At 38.1% G+C, this 19,552-nt stretch overlaps 1 protein-coding gene across 6 annotated transcripts in view; it reads left to right on the top strand.

Moving 5' to 3' along the window:
- The window catches only part of MYLK (myosin light chain kinase), a 225,222-nt gene that overhangs the window by 153,927 nt on the left and 51,743 nt on the right, over positions 1-19,552 (top strand). For all 6 annotated transcript variants that reach the window (XM_030017474.2, XM_030017475.2, XM_030017473.2 and 3 more), the window contains 2 exons: positions 6,488-6,604; positions 9,647-9,733. In XM_030017474.2, the coding sequence (XP_029873334.1) occupies positions 6,488-6,604; positions 9,647-9,733 (204 nt within the window). The remainder of the gene's footprint in view (positions 1-6,487; positions 6,605-9,646; positions 9,734-19,552) is intronic.

Below are 19,552 nucleotides of genomic sequence, written 5' to 3'. Positions count from 1 at the left end.
TAGAAATCAGAATCCGGGCAGTATTATACTGAATGTCACAATCGCAACATATCTAAGATCAATCTCATTCCTTCCATTTTACATGTCAACTATTACTGTTTTGTTTCCCTTTGGAGTCATGAACACCAATACTTGTTTCTCCATTTCTTTTAATAATTCCCCAAATAGTATTCTGTCAGTTGATTGGCATGTGTGATTTGTTGCTTAAAGTATCATTTTTATGATAAAGTGAGCTCTTACACCATTTTTCTTTTACAAACATGTCTGACCTGGTAGGAGTTTATTAATGGTTTGACTTTATATTTTTCTTCTTTTAAATACTTGTTACATTCCTGGGATAGATATTAATGGGGGTTTTGCCTGTGAAATCTCAAAATAAATGGTAACTGTCACAAACAAACAAAAGAGCGTACTCATAAATGAGAGCATTATGCATTTATACGGGCAGGTTAGATGGTGTATGGTTAAGAGGCAGTTGATTTTAATATAAGAGAGTTCTTCGTTTGAAATTATGGGAAGCTTTTTGTTTGGAAAAAAGTATTTAAGAAGGCTCTAGCAGGCATTACAGTGGAGTTAGACATATAAGGACTGAGTAGAACAAGCTTCCTCACACGGTGAACACTTCAGAGCAGAAACCATTTTGTTTTACGTTTGTATAGTACTTGGCACAGCACTGCCCTGTGCTAGTGTCCTGCTATGTGACTCACTCTTGGATAGAAAATCCAGATAGAAAATTTTTGCATGGTTACAAAAGTTGTTCTAGAAGATGACACTGAAAGGGATTTGGAAGCTGCCATCCTTACTAGACTGCAGACTTGAGATGCACAGTGAATATAAGTCAAAACTGGCAAACTTGCCATTTTTTAAATCAGCTTGCTGTGCTTTTTTTGGCTAGATTTAGTACCATGTGACTACATAGATTGAAGAGGAACTACTTAATATAGCCTCAGGTAGCAGTGATGGTATAGCTTAGAAAATGCCCAGAGTTTGTATTGCTTTTTGTAAGACAGCTTTTTTTTCTTCCTAAGTTTCTTGGCAACATAAAGAGTTGGTAATCTTGTTAGCAATAATGCCTTAACAACTTTCTTGTGACTTAACGTAACTCCTAAATCTTCCTGTCAGCTGTGCAAGTCTGTGTCTGTCAGTCTAACTAGGATTTGCCATGACTTTTTTTATTTCTTTTTCAATTAACTTTGAGCAAGAGTTTGGTGTGTAATGAACACAATTCTGTGTACTGCTGAAAGTAGATGGATTCTGCAGCTTAAAAAAAGCTTCTTCAGAAAGTTTAAGGCTAGGGAGATCATCTGAGCATCAGTTCTGACACAACTCCATGTTTGTCACATGCCATAAAATTTCCCTCTGTACTGCCTTTTTTGTCTGAATCTTCCTTCTTCCAGAAATGCATGTAGTGTAGGTTTAAATATAGCGAAAGAGAGACCTTTGTTATAATCACTGGTAGTTTATTGCAATGTCTAATTATTCTTATAAGTGTTTTGTTTTTAAATCAAGAAACAAGGCAATGTTTTATTTCTAATTTGAATTTGTCTGGTTTCTTCTTCCATACACTTGTTTCCTTTCTCTGCTAAGCTAAAGAGCCCATTTGTACTTGACAGAGTAGCTTTGACTGTAATCAAGATACCTCTCTGTCTCTCTTTTTTTTGAAACTTCACAAGTCAAGCCATTACTAACTTTCTCTCCATAATGCATTTTATCCAGCCCTTGGAGGCTTGGGGTTGTTTTGTTTTGTTTTTCTTTTTAATACCTCCTCTTCTGTTGCTATTTGTTGGTTTATTATCCTATTTAGAAAATAGGCAGCAGAACCATATGTTGGTATCAGCATCAGGGAGATGGAGGTCACCCTCCCATTGCTGTGCTTACTGGAGGTCATTGGTCCTCTTTCTACCTCACAACAGTGGAGCTCATGTTTGTTACTTCTATATTAAACCTTTAAACCTTCCGAAAATAGAGCATCCCTTGCTGTCCATGGATGCTTGTCATTTCACTATCTTAAGCCCCATTTTCTTTGAGTGAGTAAGACTCAGCTTAACAAGTAAATGAGATTGTTTATGAGGACTGCCCTGTTTTCTCTCTCTTTCTGTCTTTTCCCTTTTCAACATTCTTTCTATCATCTGTAAGTTTATCAACATTAATTTACAACTACTTCTACATCACAGATTAAAATACTGAATAAATTTGTTCCTAGTCTGATCACAGAGAAAATCCACCAGAAACATACCAAGTGATGATTTCCTATTGTCAGCTTCTTCATGAGATCTTTGTTTTGGCATCTCCAACTCTTCCTAAATGAATGTCATTAATATAGTAATATAGCATTAATTACCAGTAGAATAATGTAAGATAACACAAATATTTCAGTAAAGACTAAAAAAATTACCTTTACACAGATACATTTGCCAGTTAAATGTGTAATCTCATGAATAATGAAAGTAGGTTTCTTACATCATTTTCCTTAAAATTCTATCAATTAGTAATAATTAAATTTGACATTTTTTCTTCTCTGAAACTCATGTGAGTTTTTTCACTACTTTGCCTGTTGTCATTGTAACTGTAGTCAATATTTTCCAGGTGAACCCGCTTGCCATTTTTAAACATGACTGTGACACTAGCACATATTTGTGCTTTCCCAGACAATTTGTGATTTATTAGAAAAATTAACACTATGGGTCAATGAGTTCCTAAACAAATTTGTTATGGCTCCTAGGCACAATTTCTCATGGCCAAGTATTTATTGATATTGCCTAAATACTGCATAGTACTTCTTTATCCCATGGGATACAAATGAGAAAGACATAAACTTCAGTCTGCATCATGGATAGGAGTGAGGAGGTTGGCCAGCTAGATGCCAGTGTGGGGAATTAGACTCAGGAGCTTTTTTTTGTTGGTTTGTGTATTTGTTTTATATCTGACGTTGATCTTCTGTGGAGTTTCATGGAAAGAATGCAAAAACCTAGAGATATTTTAAACTGGCTTGCACTATTTTTGAGTAAGTCAGAAAATCCTTTAATAGCTCAAAATGCAAGGGAAAGGCTTTGTGTATCTAAACCAGAGCCTCCAGTAAACTGTCAGCTTCTGTGGCTGTTAAGGTCTTTTCTAGAGCTGCACCAGTTCCAATGTCTAAGTGGAAGATCCCAGTATTCATGCTTACTCCAGTGTGCACTTTGTGACAGTGTTTTAAAGACTGTCTGTGGGCTGGTTCCTAAAAAAAAGTAGAGGGATGCGGGGACAAAATGGATAGCAAATTCTTTTAGTTGACTGGGATTAGGGAGGTACCAGGATTCAGAATACCCAACTTCAGTAACCAGTCTGGGCTTTCTTGCAGTTATGAGAAAATAAGCTTTTTTCAGGTCATGAAGGGGTTTTGCAGAGGAAATACCAAATACTTCGTTGAAAGACATTTGGCCTTCTAGCCCCGGGAATTGACTGTAGCTCTAGATCACAGAACATAAGCCTGTTGGGGAGTTTCCTGTCCTTATGAAATCTCATCAAGTTTTGCCTGTTTGGAGGGGTTTTCTTCTGGTTTTCTAAGAAAATGAGGTTTCTACAGCCATGTGCTTTCTCAGCCTCCCCTTATACTCCTGACCCAGCCTGGCTAATACTTTTTTGAGCCATTGGCCAATTTCATGTGAAGTCCTAGTAGTCCACAGTTTCATGAAAACTAGTGGCTAAATAAAGGACCATGACCCAAATTATCTCATTTCCCCTTCACTCCTCCACTGAGGGCAGAATACCACCGTTGCATCTGGTGGTAGCAATCCCCATGTAATTTGTATGTGCTATTCCAGTGTAGCTGCTGGGGAGTATGAAGAAGTGGAGGGAAATAGGATACAGATTATTGCTGCAAGGGGGTGGAAGTCAGGAGAAAAAGGATGCAGCCCTTGAAAAAACATATTTCCTTCATCCTCCTTCTCACAAAATAACTTCATTAAAATTCAACACATATAAATATTCTTTTGGAAGGAGTAAGACTGACATTATTTCATGAGGACTCTGCTAGATTCTAAAAACAAACATTCAGAGCACTGAATGTACATGGCAAGTCAAGGGTCGTCATGAGAAAACCCTAGGATTTGCTGCTAGATTTTAGTATAACTTATTATATTATAGCTTATTGTTAGGGTGGGGTGTTCTGTTTGTATATGCTGCATAAGGAAGTGTTTCTCATAAGGTGTTAACTTACATTGCTGCAGTATGCTGTATGGACAACACTGCAACAGTATGAGTGGTGAGGAATGACCGTATGTCACATTAGTCTTTAATGAGCTGAGGAAGGGCTTTTGAGCAGGTAGAAAACTCCAGCAGAGACTAAAGAAAATGCTGCTTTGTTCCAGTCCCTTAATGATCCAGTTATCCTTACAAGCCAGACTCCTTCCCTGCAGTAAGGTGGCCAGAGGTCTCCTCCATATGTATGTGTCTTTGTTCTGTAGTTTATGTTCTTTTGCAATAATATTTTTAAGTTCTAATGTGTCATCTTTTCTCATCATGTTACATAGATTTATACAAATTCTTAGACTGGAAGTTATCTTTGGCTTGCTCTCCAATTGTCTCTTTAAACAGTAGAGACATGTGAATTTATATTTGCTAGATGCCTGCAAGAATACTTCTCTAGTGTCCCTCCTCCATTTGGAATGGAACTGCAGCTCGTGACATTTTTGGCTCAGCCTGACTCATGGAGAAAAGTTGCCTCAGGGAAGGCACGTGGCTTTTCTTTGCACCCTGTGGTTGGCTGAGCACAGCACATGCGAGTCAGGGGTCAGTGGTCCTCTTCTGAGATAGTTTTTGCATCCTTTCTCAGGGGGAAAATAGTCATTATTTAGAGCTTCTTGATTTTGTAGAGGATGATAAGGAGGGAAAAATTCATTTTCTTCTAACCCTTGCATGTGTCTGGCAAACCAAATTTGTTGGGAACCATTTGAATGTTTTTTATAAGATTTGTCTTGAATAATAACATCCAGTTTTACAATGAGGGAAAATCTGAACGCCAAAATCATAAATGCCATGTCAGAACTGAGGTCTAGTCTCCAGGGAGAGCCAGTAAACTCCCAAAGTTCTTCTGATAGAGGAGTGTTCTTTTGAAGGACCTTTCGAGGTTGTTTTCGAGGACCAGTGTCACCTGCACCTGTGCCATCTCCCACATCACAAAGGATATATTTGATGGGGAGCCTGGGATCAGGCACTGTAGAAGGCAGAAGGCAGCCTCCAGTTAACATAGAGACAAAGGTGGCAAATAGCAAGAGATGCTGGGAAATTTCCTTATGTCTCAGGACACAGGGGAAATGTCTAAACAAGATCATCTATCCAATCTTGCTGTTAATTGGGAGAGACTGTGAGAAAGGTAAGTGGAGGAAGGGGGGAAGGTATTACTGTGGCTGAAATAAGTGGAGGGTGGAGGCATTCTGGACAAACTAACAGCAATAGGTGGAAGTGCACAATGTCTCGGGCTGTGTTTAGGGGACAGGCCAGGCTTTCCAGTGAGGAAGGAGAAAGCAAGCCCACACTTCACCCTCACTTAATGAGGGATATTTGGAAGGGGAAAGTCTGGAAAGGGGAAAAAGAGTGTTTTAATTGGGGTTCTCCCTGGGGAGCAAAGTACTTTGTTGTTCCAAGCAATGCAGGTGAACATAAGGGACTGGGTAAACAACAGTTCTCCTTCCTCATACCCCAACTACTGGGAACAGCTTCTGTTTTGGTTCACAGAGTTTTACATTTTAAGAGGAAATGTATTTCCCTTGGGTCATACCAAGCTTCCCTTGGTAACTACAGAGCTTATGTCGCATCCTGTTTCTGCAAATCCAATGAAGTAAAATTTTGCTTTTTTTGTTTGAAAAGAAATGGATTTGCTGCAGTGACAAATTTGATTGCCACTGATATATTGGACTTTCTAATGGGTGCTTTACAATACCAGACACTCATTCTTTAAGTAATTCAAGCAAAAAGAAAAAGTGTCTCAGTGCCATTTTTAAACTTGTGCACTAAGCTAAAGTTCTACTTTCACACGTGGATGCTCATAGGAGTGATAACAGATAAGGCTGAATCAAAATATTGCAGATGGCCGCTTGACAGAAGCCCTCTCATTTACAGTCCTACACTACTAGAACTTTTGGGAAAAGATCATCTGAGTGAGGACTTCTTATCCCTGCTATAAGACAAAGAACAGCAGCAGAGATTCTGCTCTGTGTCTTCTCTACCCTCATCCATTAACAACTTTAGGGCTGCAGGGACGGCTTCGAGTATCGTAGGGAACAGCAGTAAGATTCAATTTATCTATCAATGTGTTTTTATTTTATTTAGCATTAATAAGGTTCCAATTTGGATGTTGAATTTTTAAGGACAAAACATCTTTTTCTAGCAGTGAAGATCACCTGTAGTAAAGGATTGGATCATTTGATGCATTCTGTTCCTAAATAGCACTAAGTTTTTTATGAACTGCAATATAACATCCATTTGATCTCTCTTTCCTTTGTATTAGGGACACTGTGTTCACTTACCATTGAGAAGACCATGCCTGAAGATGGCGGCGAATACAAATGCATAGCTGAAAATGCAGCAGGAAAAGCTGAATGTGCTTGCAAAGTGCTGGTAGAAGGTAAGTTCTTTGCTGGCTATGGGAAAACCCTTCCTTAGAACTTCCTCCTTCCCCCCTCCATTTCCCAATAGCAGCCTTTATGAACCACATACACAAAAAAGAACTCTGCTCCCTTCCCTTCCGCACTTTTTGGTCAATAAGTAATTCAGTGTCTACCATAAATGAGCATGAGCAGAGAGACAGTACAGAGCCAAGGGCTCTGGCTGCTTTGTGGAATAATCTATGTTGTCCTGCTGCCCACTGTATTTCTACAAGGTTTTTAGAGCAGTAAGTTGAAACCATGAAGATTTGCTTCTGAGCTGTATGCATTCTTTAAGAGCACGTAAGAATTCAGTATGTGAGCCTTGGTACCAGTCTGCCTCAGGACTATGTATGGCACATTTCTCAGTCTAGAACTTTTCAATTCTTTGCATTCACTGACGTTTGGTCATTTGGTTTTTCTAGTGGAAGTGAGCAAAAATAAAAAAATTGGCAGCTCAACCACCCTTGTATGCCATAGTCTTAGAACATGTACAATTTGCTGACTGAGGTACCCATTTTCAGCTTCAGTTGTGCTGACAACACTGTACTTTTGCCAAGTAGTCTTGTCTTTGGGCAAATATTTTGTCATGAGGTTGAGAGTACAGAGTTTTAAAACCGCCATGGACTTTAAGTTACTTAAGGGACTTTAAGTAACCAAATGTACTTCTTATCAGCTCACCTTCTGGTGAGCTCATCCTTGAATACTGTGATACTTTCCATTGTGACTAAAAAGAACACAAAACTAGACAACAAGCCCAATAACATAGATCTTGGCTACTAAGCCTTCACAACTGTGTTACAGATGTGGTATTTGGGGCAGGAGGTCTAGAAAAGAAAACTATTATTTGTTTTCCTAATATAGGAAGGAAAGGTACCACAAGGTAAGAATATGATCCTGTAACTCCATTAGTAAAGGTCAATCTTTATGTAGCTGGAAAAGGAATTAATTATACATATAGTTACAGTTGATTATATTGGTTCCTGTAATGACACCTTCTGTGATACCATGGTCACAACATAGTCTGGCTTAGATGTTTGATAAGCTATTGTTTATATTTCTGTAATTTAAAGTAATAAATTTTACCAGCGCTGAAGTTCAAAGAAGACTATCAAGAAGAGGCTTTAAGCAAAATCTAGTACCCTGTAACACCTTAACTACCACACATGCAGAGTGTTAAAGGATCAGATCATCAAGTGCTTAGCACACAGTAGTTCTCCAGAGCTGCCCTAGCATCTTTTAAATGTCTCAGTGACCTATGTGTTTTTTTCCTTTGACTTTGTCTTCTGATCTCCTTCAAGTAGTTGTTTTTCTTCCTGAAGCCTCCCTTAGCATATTTCCCACTTCCAATTTCCTGCTGGGCAATGGATGTTCTAGGAGGCTGGAGGTAGGCTTTGGCTTGCAAAGTCTTGATAATGGGAGGCTGTCAGCTCATGACATATTCATTGCATGATGACATGAATGGTGTTACATCAGCTGTCTGGCTCACCCTAGTAGCGGCACCCATGGCGTTAGGAGCTCACTGCCCACGTAATGTTGAACACCAGAATGACCACATTCCTTACCTTGATACTGGCTCCCTCATCTGTCTGTTCCATTTCCTACTGGCGTGCTGCTTTGTACGGCTGAGTAGAGGTTTTTGAGGAATGGCACCACAGCAAACTCCAGCTATTTAGGAGAGATGCCATTTGGTATCTCATGTCTGTGACTGGCAGGGGGGATGACTGTTAGTTTAAAATTAGAATTCTGATCTAAAACAACAATTAAAATTGCTCCCTTCTACTCAGTCTGCTGGCAGCATCCCAGATGCTGATTTTCAGACTCAACAAGTAACCATTCATTAACCATATCATTATATTCCTTTTGGCCCCATGGACTCAAATCAGATTGGAGGAATGTTTGACTTCAGTTGTCAAATTAGCTCAGGGACAAATCTGTAGAATCTGAGTGTCTGAACTAGATCTAGCACAGCCTTCTGCTCTGAATTGTTTGCTAGGAGATTCTGTCTTCCCCTGCTAACTTTTTAGGAAATGTAGAGAGACAAACTTTCATGCTCTGGCACCTGGAAGTAGGTGACAGAAATAGGTGGTTCCATAACATTTATGTTATCTTTTCTCTGGTAACTAAATTTGAAACAGCTATCTCATGCACAAATCCTCTGAACGCTGAATATTTGAAAGCTATAAATTGGTACAGCTATTGCTGAAATCATAATCCAGATTTGGGATCTTTCTTCCAAAGATAAATGTCAGGATCAAACAATCTAACAAGTGGGGCTCGTTAGGATTTGCATTATATGACATTCTCGACCTAGGATAACCTTGCTGAAGAAAGGTTGAACCTTCTAGTTATATGTGTCTATGTCATATAAGATACGCATGGAAAAGAGCTTGTATTGCCTCAGCTGTCGGTGCAGCCTGCAGTGCTGAGTAGTTGCTGGATCTGAGCTGTACAATCTTGAGAATAATGAAATCCATCAAATTTGAGTTATGTGGTGTCCCCTTTGCCATTTTTATTTAGGAATGAACCAATGTGTAATAGTTTCTTGGAAAGATTTAAACATACAGAGGAAATGCTTCTTTTCAAAATGTGTTCATCTATATAGATCACATAGACAATGGAATAGAAGAATGACAAGGCAAGGCATTCTTTTGGATGAAATGATGCTTCAAATATGCCTTTGTTTCCCTCTTCCATGCACTGCTAAAGCAGCTTTGTGCATGTTGTACTTTGTTCTATTCTGTTAAAATAGACCTATCAGCTTAGAAGGTGCCTCTTCTCTAGTTGCTTTCTCAGGTTCTCAGTGCACCTGCTTTCATAGAGGGCTTCTCCCTCTCTGCTCCTTCTTCTAGAATGTGAAATTCTCCAGCAAGTCTGTGCAGAAAATCTTTCTTAAAACTCAGAAGGACAGCAGTTTCCTTTAACTTTGCAGAAAGATCCAAAACAAACTGATGTTAATAGGCAGCTTTTTCATTATTGATTTTTAAATAGGATTTGTATTGTACTATTTGTTTTGATTGCAGATGCCTCATCCACAAAGACCTCAAAGCCTACTGAGAAGAAGACCAAGAAGACTAAGACCACACTTCCCCCTGTGCTGCCAACAGAGAGTAAGTGACAGTGATTTTGATTACTTCCTTTTCAGTGAAAACAAAAGAGTGCTTTGGGATTCTGTGGTCAGTCCCTTCTGTTTGCAGGCATAGTATCAGAAGCTTGTGCTGTTTCTTTAACCCTTGCACACAAGTCATGTGAAATGATTTTTTGCCTTGTGGGGATTAGAAGTGCTGAAACTGTGAGTTCAGACCTAGTCCACCCTATTCTCAGTTTTCCATAATGGTGCAATAAACTTATGACACAGATTTATTTTTGGCTGCCTCTCAAAGAGCACAGAAATTCTCTAGTAGTTTGCTTCAAGTTGTGTTGTAGACAATGTACTGTCTTACCATTGGTAGGCAAGGTATCTTGACTGAAATGTCCTGTAGCATAATCTGTCCTTTTCCCCACCATCAGGAGGGGTTTGGTGAATGTTACATTCTTTGTTTTAAGCTCAAATACTTTACTTGCTTTTAATGCTTTCTGAAATAACAAATCAGCTATAAATGCCCATGTTTGCTACTCTACATACGTGTATTTTATTAAAAGGAAACTTTAAATGGTAAAGGCAGCACAATACTGTCAGTTTAGAAATTCCTAGTACCACTACTACTTTTGAATACAAATATCTCTTAATATATCTGAAAGTTGTCTATCTAAGATGTCCACAATGTGAGTTCCTAAATAAGATGTAAAGACATGGTTCTAATGGAAACATGACATATTTTATCTAGCGCACTCTCTCTCTCTCTCTTAAAAAAAAAAAAACAACTATAATCTGATTTTCCTGCATGTAACATTTTTAGCTGCTTTCAGCAGGACTCAGTGCAGTTTTGTACTGATTGATGATCACAGGTAATAATTGTGCTTCTGGAATTGTTGACTTACATAAAGCTATGCCCTCGGCTGCGGCTATTTCTGAGTTGCTGGCCGAGCATTATAACTTTCCCTCCAGCCAATCATTTGGGAATGTGGCAAGGGTCACATCAATACGCTCCACCTCTGCACCTGAGCTTCAAATGCTGTAAATAATAGCAATTGAGAACAATCATTTTGTTCTTGAACACCAATAGAAAAGAAAGTTTTAAAGCCATTTAAAGCTCCACAAGATAGTGTTTTGAATAGTGTTTCCTATGCACACAAATGCATACATTTCCTCTGATCCTCCCAGCAGTATTATCCATTGAAACTTTCCCAGGAGAAAGTATGAGTTGGGAACTAAGTCTAAATATGCAGATATATGACCTGATCCACATCCTGCTGAAATCACTGCTTGTCTTGCTGTTGATTTTAGTGGAAATTGGATATAGGTAGCAAAGCAGAAGCTAGCAACTCTGGCTTCAGAAATGATTGAGGAAAGAAGTTTGAAATAATGGTGAATGGTTTTCTTAAGGTTGCTCCATGGCATATTATATGAGTGTTTAAAGTTCTTGAACTTCTCATAAGCTCTTTTTTCAAAATACCTTTAAAACATCTTTCCTGTTGCACTGAAAACATCAAGGTGGCCAGAGAGAATGTTAGGAAGCTGGGCTTTGGAAGAGGTTTTGGAAAACTTTGGAAAAATACATATTTAATTTTAAAAAGATTTGGCTGCAGAGATTCCACAGGTGGTTTTTAACATCTCAGCCTCAGTCTCTGACGACTGTGGGTATTTGTCTGCCCGAAATGAGTCTTATATTTGTACATTTGTCAGGGGCAAAACATACAAAACTGATCCAGTAGACTTTACAGTTTCAATTTAAACTGAAATCCCTTTCAGATGTAGAGATTTTAAAGTTCCTTACCTGAAAAAGAATGAGCTTAACAAGTCAGATATTTGTGCATCTTTACTTTATTTCTCTTGAAAAGAAGGTTAATAAAGAATGACTGTGAATTAAGATGTGCCAGTCTAACAAGGAGATAAATTTTCGATCTCTTCTAGACTTTGTTGCTACATCAACTCACCAACAGTCCTAATGGCAAGTAGAGTGTAAGGAATGGTATTGAAGAAATAGAGAACAAAAATTCCTAATAATCCCACTAAATAAATTCTGAATTTTGAATAGTGAATTCAGTATATACTGCATGGGGTACAGAAGCTATATGCCCTCTGTAATTTTTAGAAATACTTCTCAGGGGGAAAAAAAAAAAATCCATATTTTCCATTTTCTGTAAGAAAGTGCAAGTCAAATTTCATGGTTACCAGCTATATCAACCTTTTCTCCCTTCAGATAAATTACAAGTGATCCTTGTTTTTTGCCCTAATAGAAATCTTCAGGAAAGTAATTAACTTTTAGTTCCTGAAAGCACAGATCAATACATTTCTTTCTGTGAGAAAGAATGAATGTTGTCAGTATGTTAATCTGTAGAATTTGTCTCACTGTGAGAATAGTTGCTGACCCAGGTCATTTGACGGCTCATTCTGACAACGTTATTTTATTACTGGAAGCTTGGTTTTGTAAGCTAGAGAAATCTAATAGTAAGTAAAATTTGGGGCATTACCTCTTTTGAAATGCAATACATACTAGACTCTGGTTTAGAATAAGCACTTATTCTGAGAAAAACATCTATGAAGGCAGCTTTGTAGCATTCAATGTTTTACAGTATCTCTTAATGGATGCTTGCAGTGTTTATGTACAGAAAGATTGCTCCCATGTTAGCAAATTAGGAAAATTAAGATGTATTTGGTTTTGCTTACAATTAACATTCTATCACCAGAATTTAGTAATAATTATGTCTCTGCAGAATGCAACTCTAATGATAAATAGAATAAATAATAATGTTTCTGAAAATAAGAAACAGATCCAGCTTTGAATCTGAGTGAAATCAATTCTGAGAGAGAATGGAGGAAGGACACCTCTTTTTTTAATGTTGGAATTGGTTCATTCTTCACTGACTGTACTGACTTAGGCTTTGTCACTTGAGTCTTTGCTAGGTGGATGTGAAATGCTACTGAGTTAGAATAATAAAGTGTTAGGTTTATTCTGCGCAGATATAAAAGACTAGAAGAGGCAGTGGAAAATTGGAACCTTTCATTATTTATTATACTGCATACTCCATGCTATGCCAGAACAATCAGTGGATAATATAAGGGTCTTCTAGTTTGACATAACCCTGCAGCAGAAGTACTAAGCTAAAAATTCTCACCACTTGAGCATTTCTCTAGGGAGCTTTGAATGTATCTGCTGTATAGGGATTTGGGCACCCAACTCCTATTGAAATTAGAAGTTACTTCAAATTAGGGCTAAAGGGAATTGCTTATTTCAATTACCAAGGCCACCTGCAAAATCTTCAATGCCTATTAAATGAACGGTTTTGTCCCAACAGACTGTGGAAAAATCAAAGTGCTGCTTGAGATTTTTAAGAGTAAATCATGATTTGAAGGTTTATAAATAAATATTCTGTTTTTCAAAAAACCTGTTACTACTCCACACTTCCTAGTATTTTGTCCTCCTTAATGTGTCTTAAGCTGAGGATCAAAACAGCAGTAAATCATAGCTGAAGTAATTAGCCCAAGATCAGGCACATTCATTTGTAGGTCTAGAACCGAACTTTCTTGATCCTCAGTCTTGTGATTAGTTTGCATGTGATATCCAAAATACTATAGATTTTTTAAACTGACATCCCCCAAATTTACAGAAAACATGAGTTTTCCAAAGGGACTTTTTTCCAAAGTTTTTTTTCAAGATTTGCTGAGGAAAAGGCATATTACAACAGTTAGATGCTATTTTTTAAACTTCACCAGGGCCGAGCTGTGCAACATTAACTTCATTGTAGTGGGAAGAAACTGTATCCCAATCATTGCTACTGAGGAAAGAATTGGCTTTTATGCTTTAGAAAATAACCCTCCTAAATCTAAGCATTGGATTAAAGTGTTTGGAAGGAAATGCTCACTGGTTTTTGTAGGGCTAATTCACAGCACTGCTTCCAGTAAATACTAAGAAATGGCAATTATCACCTGTCATAATCAGTGGTATGAAAACCTAAGAGGACATCCTGGATTCCTCATCTGAGTAACACTTGTTAAACTTGCTGTTCTCATATCCAAATGACATACAATGAAGGGATGAGCCAGCACAGAGTTTGATTGCACAAATAGAAGTTCTTCTGCTCAGTTAAAAATAAAGTTACATCAAAGAAAAGAACTTCTTCCACACACCTTCAAGTAAAGGAGCCCAAAATACGTTATTTAGCAGTGCTTGGTATCTTGCTGATATAATTTTTGTGTATCTGCTACTATATAAAATGCTTGATTTCATGTCAAACACATTTTGGTTAAGTAACGATGCATTCTCTTCCTGATAGTTGTTAATAAAATGTCACCACTAACACTGGCTAGATCAAATCCTCTGGAAGCCTGTACTGTTGTCTTCCCAGACCTGATTTCTCAACATTTTTGGTACCTGAATGCAAGGCTGAGCAGTGGCATCTCTGGAACTGTGTGTCGTAAAAGTAAATATGTCAGACAGGACTCCTTATCATGTTCCATAGTGGGGGGGATTCTGAACATTTTAATTACCATGGAAAAATGATGAGTCGGTGACCAAGTGATTAGCACACAGTTCTGTTACTTACTCTTTGATAAACAATCTTGTCAGAGAATCTAAATCTGCAAGCACCATTTTAAGAAAATGCCATTAAAACATTAAATTTGATGTGTCCAGTTTAGATAATATATAACTAAATCAGTAAACACTTGAAGATTTTGTTGCTTTCCATTCTATCAATATAATATGAAACACAGCACAGATGAATATAAAATGTTTCAAAATCTTAATTTCATGTCAGATTGTTTTGTCCTCAGTATAAAACTTGCCCCTTTCTAAGGCAAGAACTCAGTTACTAAGGAAGTAACTGATCAGGTCAGAGACGTTCTTTTAATTGCAGAAATAAGAGCACTGTGTAGCAGCTGTGATCTGGTGACTGTGCTGCTGCTGTCCTCTTTGGTCCCTGGGGTAGTCTGAGATGCTTTTGAGGGTCAATGAGGCTATTCAAACCAGTTCTCTCAGTCCCATTCATTTCCCAGGTCCACGCTGCTTTACTCCTTCCTGGCTGTTGCAAGAAAAACCAAGACATTTTCTGTGCAGTGAGTGCAAGTACTTAGTGTGTTGGAACAATATGAATTACATTGCCAGGAAAGCCTCTGACCACTTTTTCAAGGAAAGAAATTAATCTTATTTTCTAAGGGAAGCTGAAAATTCCTCTTTTAGTCTATGTAAATAAAATTGCCATCAGCTGTATTCAAGACCTAGATATGATTTCTCTGAAACTCTGAATAATGAAAGGTGCTGACTTCATTCCTCAGCATTGGGGTCCAAGGGTGAATAACTGTGGCACAAGGCCTAACAACCAAGCTGAAGTAAAAAGGCAATGTAAGATTTAACTTAATGACTCTTAAGGTTGGTTGCCTTCACAGATGAAAAGAAAATTCAGTTACTATACGTATAAAGAGAGCAATGGAGAAACAGTAATTTGTTGTGTAAATCACTTCTCCTTAATGCCCAGTTCAGCACTGTTTAGCTAATGCTGGGTATGCATTTTGAATCTCTGCCAAGTTACTTTACAGCTCACACCATACTGACATTTTCTGAGTTAATGTTGGCACAGAACAGTATTTTCCATGTGGTTTTCATACAGTTCATCCTACATTGCTGTATGTTGACAGAAGATGACAGAGATGTTTATTGACTGTCCCATGCAGAGAAAAATGAGTACAGTTTTTGCAATGTGGCCTTGAACTGAAGAGGTGCCATGCATCATTAATACCCAGTTAAGTCATCGACTAGAAATTGCAGATCTGAGACATGTAATAGAAGCATTGACCAAAGTTTCTTCTCTATAAAACATGGACCTAAATCCATTGGCTTAATTAATGTGCAAAAGTACATAACACCTAGCTTTTCCCACTGAAATCATTTGGAGCTCCTATAATGTCTAAATGACCTGATGGTATTTTCCTACATAACAGACTGGGTAGCAGGCTAGTACCCTAGTTTAGATTCCTGTTCCTACACACTTGGGCACAGCACTTTAGCATCTAATTGTAGATGTTCTCGCAGGACATGGGAAATATGAAAATTAAATCTATATTTAAGATACCAACATTGTTGTCTTGCTCCCACCAGAGCTTTTAGTGGAACTCACATGACCCAGGTTGTTTGTAAGCTCTATTTGGTACTGGATCACTTCTGCACTGCTCAGATTTGCTTTAACTGCAGAAATTGCTCAAGCGCTGTGCTACTAAACTGCTACGGAATTGTTTCTTCCTCCAGCCAAGCTGTTTTCAAATACTGAGTTACTTTCAGTGTACTATATTGCATTATTGAAGCTCTGAGTGTGCTAGTATATGCTAGCTCTCTCTTGACTGGAAGGCAGGAATGAGTATTTCCTGGATTTTTATTTTTATTTTGAGGAGGAGGAGGATGGATTTTTTTCAATTAGAAGACAATTTCTGCATGACTTAGAAACTAAATATGGGATGCTGCAACAAAATGACAGTTGTTTTTAATGAAAAAAAAAAAAAGCTATTAAAAACTGTTCTGAAACACGCAAACTCAAATAACTGACTTGTATGGCATTTAGTTTTCTAATTTCTGCTTGTCATCAAATTTAAGCCAGAGTTGCTTTCTATTTTATTGTGTTTAGATAATAAACAGTTATTTGGAAACAGTATGAGGAATTTGCTCTTTGAGAAGCAATGAAGTGAAACTGTTTAAGCTTTCAAACCTTGATGAAGTTTTCAGGCTACTGATGTTAGTGCATTGTGACTGTCATTTTTCTCTGTGGCAATTAGCATAGGTTCATGAATGTATGAATAAATTGGTAAGTAATGATGTGTTGTCTTTTTCTACTACAATTGTAGCCATCATCCTTCTCCTATTTCATCTCGTCTGTGCTAAGTAATACCTGTAATAAGTTTTTGCACCATCAGTGAAGTCTGTGACAGAAGCAAGGATAGAACTGAATAATTCATTGCCTTGACCACAAGGCCAAGTGTTTTATTTTTTCTGTACTTCTAGGTCTCAGTCACTCCATGCTTTCTAGCATAGCAGTGAGTAGTGAAGCTTTACAGACAACAGTCACCTTTGATTCGGACCCTGATACCTAACCCCAGAAGGGTCTGAAGGAGGTTACACTATGATTCATTTACATGTGGGAGAGAGAGACCTCATAAAGTCCCATCCCACACCTCTGAAGCATTCAAGTGAGATGGGGAAGAAGGAGCAGAGACTTGAATCTGGGTTTTTCATCTCCTGTATAAATATTCTTGTTACCACAATATCTAACATGTTGCATACATGACTTCTTTTTTCAGTTTCTCTTAAAGGAAACTGAAAAAAACAATTTAGTTCCTCTCAGAAGATGAAATCTTGAAAAGTTTTCCATAAGGGGAAAATGGTTTCCTATGTGACTGTAGTATTACAGTATGTCATTAGCCCTTCTCCTATCCAGAGCTAAAATGAGGCTATTCCACAAGCAGACAGAAGCAGGGAAATGTCTTGCTCCCTATGTTAACGGAGTTAGGTATTTACTGTACTTGTTTACCAGGTGCTGAAATCCATCACTATAGAAGACATGCACATAATTTTAGGCATGTCCCTCAAGGAAGACAGTAGGAATTATAGACTGGTTGGAAATGCTATCTTGAGTACTGATGTTTTTTTCAGACTGTAAGAGTTTTACTTCATGCTTTATGAAAGCAAGTTGTGCAGAGAGCCATTTCAGGGGAGGGCTATGCCTATTTTTAGTAAAATTCCAAAAAAGGGAAACAAAAAAGAAAGACGGAGGCTTCTGAACATATCTGCTCTCATGAATTCACCATCAGGGCAAAGAAAGGCACAACCAAATGTCCCACAGCTATCAGCCTGTATGGGATCTTTCCCGGTTTTTAGTTTATGTTCCCCAACCCAGACACAAGCACTCCAAGAGGCAAACCTGCCTATAAAGTTATGTAAATACCAGCCTTGTAATGTTTAAATTAAGTTGTTTCTAGAAGCCAGATTCATTTAAGGAGGGAATCTTATGTCCTTTTTCTTCCAGGTTGGTTTTCCTCTTCAGCCTGTTTCAATGTAAATATCAAAAGTGGGACAAACTGTCTTTTTTTTAAAAAAGCAGCAGAGGCAGACTTGAACTAACATTTCCAAGAGGCTCAAATATTTTAATGAAAACAATCATTTGACCTTGTCAACTTTGCGTAATCTTATTAGATATTTTTCACTAACTGTCTCCAGCAGGTTTTGAAACAGAAGTTGCATTTCAAAAAGATGCATGAGATAAGCTAGTATTCTTAAGGAAGATCTAAGAATAGTGGAGTGTATGCTATTAGCCAAAGAAGTCAGCTTCACAGACCCAGAGACACATCCTTGTACTCATTCCCTTCCACCCTGCCCCTGCCTTTCATTTCTGCTCAGGGCTATTTGTGTCTGCAAAACAGGATATTCAGCCAGACCTTCCAGCCAGCCTTTGCAATCTGCATGGTTTGATGAAGTCCAGTGACAGTCTGTATATCTTCAGTTAAGTGAATGTAATGTCCTGGTGGGTAAAAACTAAAAATTAAACAAAAATTTTGTATTTACATATAAAAAGCAGTACCCTAGCTGAATGACGTGATGGGTTCATGTTCTTTGCTTTGCTGCGGTGGAAATCTTCATTGAGGTGAGAGTCTTCTAAACTGTCGTAAGAATAGCCCTTAGTTATTCCAGGGCTGGGAGGGACACCATGCATTTATTTGACTTACAGGGTAAATGTATATACCTGGTGGTTCATTATACATCCTAACCCGTACAGAAACATTGTTCTTTAACAATGCTGAATTGAATGTCACTGGCTGTAATTGTGAATGAACAAATTATGTTATTGGGGTCCCTTCTGTGATGAACAGAGAGTGGCTGATAGTAGGCAGAGAAAAGTGAGAGGGGTATCTCTGTGTATAAATACCCATGTGTATGTATTCTGCAAAGGCAGAGAATGACATTGTCAGCCAGGATGAAAAAAATCTTGAGATATTAAGAGTCAGAGTGAAACACGAACGTTTGGAGAGTGTAATGACTGCACCAGCACCTTGCTTGTTAACTAAGGTACTGCAACAAATACACAATGTAGGCCAAGAGGTGATAGCTGAGTGAAAATCATGCTGGATTAAGGAATTTGCTTTTCCTCCTATTTGTCTGCAGTGACATTTCTGAAAAATAGCAACAGTATCTGCAACCCAAGATGGCACTTGACAAATGGTGCTTTTTCCTCATCGTTGGTGCTCTTTGTTCATATCAGGCTTAACGGGGTGTAGAAGTAATCAAATTCATGTCATTGCTTTTGCTTTTATTAAAATCCATTATAGCTCTGAGGAGATACCCAATAGCTATTTCATTCTCAGTTTAGAGAAGAGCAGAGAATCTGATGTCAAATACAGCATGCACACACACACAAATGTTTACATGTTTTTAAATCCTATAACTGAGTTAGTTTGCATGGGATTATGCACCTAATGAGTAACTAATGCACTATGTCCATTAATAGGGATATTTAACAGCAGATGATAGGCCAGACTCTGCAGCCCTTCTAGCTGGCACCTGATAATATAAGTAGTTTCATCCACATAACTGTGACTACAGCCTGAAGTAAGAGTTTCAGCTCAGGGTGTGACCCTACAATGACAAAGAGGAAAGCTGCTTTGAAAACACCACTTGTTGCTTTTGCTCATACAGCTTGGGCAGGAAAGAGGATCTGGAAATATATTTGCTGTCACTTACTACAGCAGCCAGGGTACATGTCGGTCTGTTGGTGGCTCGAAAAGTAATGGGTCCCTTTAATGAGCAGTAGTGCTCTTTGAAGGCCTCCATTTAAACAGGGTTAAGCCC

This window comes from Aquila chrysaetos, chromosome 6 (assembly GCF_900496995.4).
Source record: "Aquila chrysaetos chrysaetos chromosome 6, bAquChr1.4, whole genome shotgun sequence".
In the NCBI taxonomy this organism is placed as follows: Eukaryota; Metazoa; Chordata; class Aves; order Accipitriformes; family Accipitridae; genus Aquila; species Aquila chrysaetos.
Note: the sequence above shows the minus strand (reverse complement) of the source record. Positions and strands in the feature narration are given on the sequence as shown.